General features: G+C 39.7%; 1 protein-coding gene across 1 annotated transcript; it reads right to left on the bottom strand.

The window, feature by feature from the left end:
* Positions 1-2,819: 2,819 nt before the first annotated feature.
* kctd2 (potassium channel tetramerization domain containing 2) lies at positions 2,820-6,872 on the bottom strand. Its single transcript, XM_034119404.1, has 6 exons — positions 6,187-6,872; positions 5,287-5,395; positions 5,081-5,172; positions 4,890-4,985; positions 3,915-4,040; positions 2,820-2,886 (listed from the first exon to the last, which is right to left on the bottom strand). Exons 1-6 carry the CDS (start codon positions 6,544-6,546, stop codon positions 2,857-2,859), a joined length of 813 nt encoding a protein of 270 aa, XP_033975295.1. The 5' UTR covers positions 6,547-6,872; the 3' UTR covers positions 2,820-2,856.
* Between the last annotated feature and the right edge of the window lie 331 nt (positions 6,873-7,203).

The following is a 7,203-nucleotide window of genomic DNA, read 5'->3' on the forward strand; positions in this document are numbered from 1 at the left end:
CACAGACGAAGGGGAAACAACACCCAAGGTGCTTTGCAAAAGGCCCAGAGAAACCACAAAGGGGAGAGAGGGGAAAAAAGCTCCTCAATGAGACGTTTGGGGCATTTTATAGCAACGCTCAGTCTGCTCACAACTCTCAGAAAAGCAGAATCAAACTGCACAACACAGCAAGAGGAAATAAAACAACGAAGAAGTAGTCACATCAAAGTTTGAGCTCTGAGACCTGACTGAGCATCGGGGAGAATGACGTCAGCACAGGTACAGTTTCTTTTTTCTTGCATTCTTTTTTTGTTCATGCTTGATATAACATAACTGCATCAAATATGTTCTTTATACAAACAAAGGGTGTATCAAAGTGATCGGTTAAAGATCCAGCGCTCTTTAGCTTTCACGTGCCAGGATTTAAAACGCGAGGTCTGGCTGCACGAAATGTTTTGATCTGATATGTGTTGTGGACCAAACTTTTAAGCTGCTCATTTAACAAGGCCGCAATGAAACCAGTAACAACGTTTTAATAACAGCTATTAGCATACATTTTTGGGATTAGTGGTAAATCCATTAGTGAATTAACGGCTCTAAAATTAATGGTTTCAGTTTCTCAAATGTCAAGATTTTCCATATTTCTGTTTTATATCATAAGTTATTATTTTTGTTTTTTGACTGTAGGTTGAAGCGAAACCAGAAATTAGAAGACATTACCACATGCATTTTTCATTATTTTCTGACATTTTATAGATTAAACTGTTTTTGCCGATAGGCTAGGATAGCTTTCTCAATAAACCAATGAATAGTTAAGTTCTAAAAACGTCTGAAAATACTAAAGAATTGGATATTTTTTTGACCCATGGAAACATCAAAGTGTCTGTTTTTATCAGAGGAAAAACACAAAAATATAAAATGTACAATGATTTATTTTCAGCCATCAGCTCCGGTTACTTAGCCCTGCTGATTTAGTAAATGCACATTTTAGGTATGAGCCAATTCACCTATACTATGAAGCATACCAATTTGACCTAACAATCGTTTAGTGTGTTCAGGGTGAGCATTCGATATCTAATGTAGGTTTCCATAAGTGTTAAACAATTTGAAAAAAATATTGGTCATCATTATTCTCATTTTCATTGAAATGTATATTCATTTGATTTTCTTCCTCAGGATCTGTTGGCCAGGATTTCTCTGCAGTACCAATACTTCAAGCAGAATGGTATTTGACACATATTCTGCCTTCAATTTAGTGCACTACTGCAAATTCAATAGCACTTCAGACTTCATTTGCATGTTGCTCCAATGTTGTGTTAAAAACAGCAACTAAATGTCAAGTATACTTAAAGAGAAACGTACTTTAGCCAATAAAAACAGTGTCACATAAGATCTGAAATAATGTGGCAGGTTTGCTTACAGTCTGTAAAACTCTGTGATAATGTAGGGTCAGGTATCTCAGGGTTTAAGCGCAAAGAACTCAGTTGCTACGAGTGCTGCAGAATGTAGGACAACACAGATGTTTGGGTGATAAGTCGAGAGGCAGCTGAAAGTTGGGAGAACATCGGCATGAAAAGAGCACAGCGTACACTGGCCACAGTCCCCGCCTCTTTATCTGGACAAATGACAGTTTTCTCTAATTACAATTTTAAGATATGCAAGAATTCAAAGTAGGATATCGTAGAGAAAACTTGGATGTTGTTTTTTCTTTTTTTACAGAAAACGTGCAATTGATAAAAGGTGATATTTAAGTGATGGACAGAAAGCAGTGAGGCACTGCGTACACACACCATATTACCGGGCGGGAAACCTTCAGAAAAAAATTCATGATTATGAATAATGATATTTTCTCCATCGTTTAAATAGACCCATATGTAAATATATAACAACTATGATACAGAAATCAGTACTTACACCATTTTGCATTTCATATAATTTCATCATGTAGCCTATATAGATCTATATTAAGATTCCTCACATGCCTGGACAAATTGTACACAAGTGTAGTCTTTTTTTTCTTTTTTTCAGAGTTTTCTTTTTGCGCGAACATTATTATCCCTGGGAAGTAGAGACCAAATCGAGCCCAGGGACAGGAAACAGGAGGATGTTGTGATTTGTACAGCGAAACGGAACAGAAACACCTGTAAGATGGTTGTTTACTCTTTCAAAGTGTTTAAAGACTGAAATGCTGCACAAGGATGGCTCAAACAGAGACTCTGCGTCATGCTGCCTTCAAATCCTCCGCCCTTCATCCTCCAGGCTCGGTGTGTTGCCTCAGAAATCAGCCGAGGATTCTGGGAGTGCAGATCAAGACGCGGCAGTCGCTCCATTGACAGATTCAGGTAAAGAGGCTCAGAAAGAGGAGCTGTATTCATTCCTTTACGTCCTTTGAGAGTCCTGAGGAGGTTTCTGCTTAGCCAAAAGTAGAAGTGATGATGATGATGATGATGATTTATAGTAGCTTTGAGCTGGGCGTTCATCCGCTGACAATAACACGGGGCTACAATCAGTACCGTAGCCGTAGCAGTGACCATTAAGAAAAGCTGCTATGAGGAAGAAAACACTCACTGGTAATCCCTTTTTAAAACTCCCCCTGAAGTGTTCCACAGCCGGCCACGGAGGAGGAGGAACATCCGGGTGGTGTTGCAGCACTGCAGGGGGGGGGGGGGGGGGGGGGGGGGGCGTCGGCAGCCCCCGCTGTGGAAAGGCACACCAGAGGAGGAGGGGCGGGGCGTCGATGATGATGACGATGTAGACAGAGGTGATGTTAGAAAGGTAGAAGGGGAACTCATGGGTCTTTAATGAAAACTGGAGGAAATGTTTGTTATTGTCTTTTGTTTGTTGGTAAAGTGTTATTTAGCTCAGCGCCTCGTCTCCTCACATCCGCGAGCCTCGCTCCTGGAGGATCTGTGAGGACACATGGAAATATAAGTCAGTGGAAATCAAAAAATCCCATAACATTTGCCATCATTTCAGGTCATTAAAGCTGCGGTGATCAAGGAATTGTGGACCTATCATGCTATATTTGAATAATATAGTGTAGGACCATACCTATATAAGGCATATTTATCCTTTTTCTTTTTCAAAATACCAAACAGGTCATGCATTTTAGCCATGCCTCATTTTGCTCAATTTGACAATTTCTAGCTCTGTTTTTGCAAGGGCAGATTCTGTGAGAACAGCACCACCTACAGGCCTGGCATATGTACTACAGCGTCTCCAGCGCTTTCGAACGGCAATGGCCGTGGCTGTCTCCTCCTGATTGGTGGAGTTGGCCCAATAGCCGTAGCGCCACTGTCCTGACGTCAGGACAGTGTTCAAATCTGGATCAGTTTTTATCTGAAAGGTCCCCTTTAAGGAGAACATTTATATTCAGGTTTAAGTTTCTCAATTGTGAGGATCAACTTTTCACTTCTCTTTTATATGATTTTTAAGTTGAATGTTTTGCTTTTTGAGTTGTAGGTAAAAAACCATGAACAACAAAGGAATCATGATATTTAAATTTGTTCTTTTTATCAATAAATCCCACAAAAAATAAAGTGGCTCTGATACACTCCGCTTCAAGTTCATTAACTCCTACTGATGTCAATCTGACAAAACAGCTCAAAAATATGTTTAATTTGATGAAGAAAAAAAAGGCTCAGTCAATTCCTTAAACAGCAGAAAAACATCACTCAAACAGAAAACATTTGTTAGAAACTACTTTCAGTGGCGGATTAATACACATTTGGTTTTGTAGGTCATTGATTCCCAACTTGTTTTCCCCTTCTCAGATTGTTACGTTAAGAGGTGAACAAGAAGTACGGTTCATATAAGGCTGTCCATGCAAGAAAAATGTTTGCTAGTATTTTTATGGTAGATTTTGTTTTTAATGGGAGTTGTTGACAAAAACAATAATATAGATTAGCGTGTGTAGCTACTCGTGATCAGCTCACCTTGGCCTTCTCGGTGGGCTCGATGACGATGCCGTTGGTGGAGTTGTTCAGTTCCCGGGAAACTACACATAGAAACTCTGCCTGGTCCTCGTTGCCGTAGTTATAAGAGGAGCCGATGCTTATGAGCTGAGGACAGGCAAAAAGACCAAAGTAAGAATTATGAAGTACACATTTATGTTCATTTAGTATTAGTATTCTTTCTGAGTTCAGCATTTCAAACATGATGATTGTCTTTTTCTCTCAGTTTTATAGAGCACGGGTTACATGTTGGATTGTTTAAATATATATATCCTTTATTTAACCAGGTAAAATAACTCATTGAGATTAAAAGGACATTTCCAAAGAACAATCAGAAAATCTACCAAAAATGTAAATAATTGAACCATTGCTATGAAAAGGCATTTACAGGCAATTTGTTTTGCTTTGATACGTAGCCAAAACATTATTAAACTGGCTTCCTAAAGATTAATCTTTTAGTAATAAATATCTTAGAATAACACGATAACAAAATATGTCTTTGAACCAAAACAGAGGCTCATATTAGACCTTCTTTCATGGTCCCACACATTGACCCAATTATTAATGCAAATCACAAACAAACCTGACCCTATATTGTCTGAATTAATAAGCCTAATCTCTAGACATTAGGCTTATATGAAGCATATTTAAAATGTTCATGTTTCATTCCCAATTTGAGCGCGTTTAGCATGGTTGCAATATTATTTTTGCAGGATATTGGGCACTATTGCCAAAAATGTGAATCCTACATATCAGCTCTGTTGAATACATTCACAATACTAAATATAAAACAAATCTCAAATAGATGCCTGAATATAATAAACTCTCTTTGCTTTTCTATTTGAAGAGAAGAACAAATATGTTTTTTGATAAATGTGCTCCAAACCGTAGCTTTGAAACAACTGATGCATGAACTGAAACATGACAACAGGGAAAACAAATGTGTATTTTGTGCACCTGCTCAAACTTCCAGCCGTCTGACATGGTAGAGACCATCTGTGTGAGTTCCTCCTCTTGGCACTGTAGTACTCGGTACACATGCTTCACAGGGCCCTGAGGGACAGAAACACACAGAACAACATCAACAATCTGCACACAGATCAAAGAAAGCTATTTTTGTTGTGTTTGTACTGGAGTTTTCTCTGTACCTGGGATGTTCGGTTCTCGTTGTCCCGTATCCTCTCTTTCACCAGCCTCACCAGTGATGCGATGTTGTAGAACTCGGCTTCCTCAAGAACGCCTGACACAAAAAATAGCCTTCATTGTGTGGTTTGTATACACTCAAAATGAATATTCACAGACAAAGATTTTGCATGATGTTTGAGCAAAATAAATCCTGATGAAAGTATTTTACCGTCCTCAGCCAGGTTTTTATCCATGATCAGTTTTCCGTGGCGAAGGTAGTTCAGGATGGGGCCGAAGTATGTGGGGTCCCTGTCGATCAGGTAGGCTCCAGTCTCATCCTGTGGGAGCAAATAAAGGGATGACATGTGTGACGGGGATTTGGTTTTCCTTATTGTAAATACTGTAGTCTCTTTGCAGAAATGGAAAAAGGGACAAAAGTTGAATCAGACCAGTCCAGGACGCTTTGAATAGGAGCCACACATCGACTATTTTAGTGTAAGAAGGATATTTTTGTATCAATAACAAGACATTTCATAACATTATTGCCGATTATATGTTTGAATCGAGAAATTAAGAAGCTGTTCAATTGCTAAATAAAGATAACGGATCAATATTATTGTTAACTCTCTACACATTTGTTTTCCAATGTCACAACAGTAGCTGTTAAAGTGTTTCTCTTTTTCAAATTAATTAGTATGTTGTTATGAATATCTTGCCAATCGACTGATGTTAAAATCTTTTTTTTTTACCAATTACCAAGTTTTTGCCTTTTGTTCTGGTGCTTTTCTTTGTCTTATGTGAAAGTAAACTGAGTTTCTTGTAAATATTGCAACACCCCAGTAAATGGAACTCAACTTGAGGATTTGTATTTCAAACTCTTCTCTTATTGACTGTAGGAGTATTTCTATATTTTTGTTTTGCTAATAGTTGCTAATAGTACATATTTCACCACTGCATATCACCAAAAAGACATTACAATTAGGACAAACGGATACATATCATGAAGGAAACAGTGAATCTCGCTTTTAGGATCCAAAGATACTTCTAGCTTTAGTTCTATAGGGCTTTATAATGAACACAACTATAAACAAATCCAATTAAGCCCAATAAGTTGTGTGTGTGCGCTCACTTTGTCGGAGTCCAGGTCGGGGTCTTCTTGACACAGTCGGGACAGGAAGGATTTGGGGTCCCGACACAGCGTCTGTTTGGTCGTGACGAAGTAGGTCCCGCCGACGTTCAGGCGAACCCAGCGCGAGCCCGGCTTGTCCGCCGGTTCGGACGGGGAGCTCGGGTTGCTCTTCCCCGGGAACCCAAACACAGAGCGTCCGCCGCTGCCGCTCGACACCCCGCCGGGGCTGAGCTGGCTGCTCCGCGGAGGAACCATGAGAGTGGGCGACGCCAGGCGCACCGAGCCCCGGACATCGCGGTGCTGCTCGGGCTGCTCTATGGTGCCAGTGCCGCTCGACTCCACGACATGCAGTTCAGCCATGTTTTTCTATTCGTCTGAAAAGCACACACGATTAGCTAACGACACACTGCGGGGAAACACTTTCGCCCAGCCGATTTGTAAACAGAGCGGAGAGGGTATTTTTCTCCGACGGGGCGGCTGGCATCAGGGCGTTGCTGCTCGCGCTCGACCGCCTTTGTCTCTCCAGCGCCGAAGATTAAGACACGGATATGATTATCAAAGGCTGTACGATGTTAGCAGCATCGCGTTTAATCGTTTCTGCTCAAGATAAATTGCTCATTCTTGTCTATTCAAACGTTAATCAGAGAAAGGCACCTCTTCCGGGTTGTAACGTGATTACTGTTTACTTCCGCTGTGTCGTCGTTTTTCAAAATAAAAGCTAAAAGTAATATTTGGTAGGTGGAAGTTTAGCCTCCCAAATAATAGCATTTATTAAAATGTTAATATATGTGAAATAATATAGAGAAATCTGCACAGATATTGCACAGATGCCCTGCACCAACATTTTGCACTTTCCCCCTACAAAAACACACAGTGTTTATAAAAAATGTGTAATTAAACATTTATTTTAAAAGTATAACAAATATATCTTATTTAACAGGCATCGTTTGAGTGTGATACCTTTATTTTTACATTAATAATGATATAGCCATATATATAAGACAAATCATAAATGAC

Source organism: Trematomus bernacchii, unplaced genomic scaffold (genome assembly GCF_902827165.1).
Source record: "Trematomus bernacchii unplaced genomic scaffold, fTreBer1.1, whole genome shotgun sequence".
NCBI lineage: Eukaryota > Metazoa > Chordata > Actinopteri > Perciformes > Nototheniidae > Trematomus > Trematomus bernacchii.

Bases quoted from the DNA above. Each gene is read 5' to 3' on its own strand.
- kctd2 (XM_034119404.1), bottom strand. From the start codon at position 6,546: ATGGCTGAACTGCATGTCGTGGAGTCGAGCGGCACTGGCACCATAGAG. The intron at 5,396-6,186 runs GTGAGCGCACAC...TTGCTCCCACAG, and splicing joins CCGACCTGGACTCCGACAAA to GATGAGACTGGAGCCTACCT. The intron at 5,173-5,286 runs GTAAAATACTTT...TTTTTGTGTCAG, and splicing joins TAAAAACCTGGCTGAGGACG to GCGTTCTTGAGGAAGCCGAG.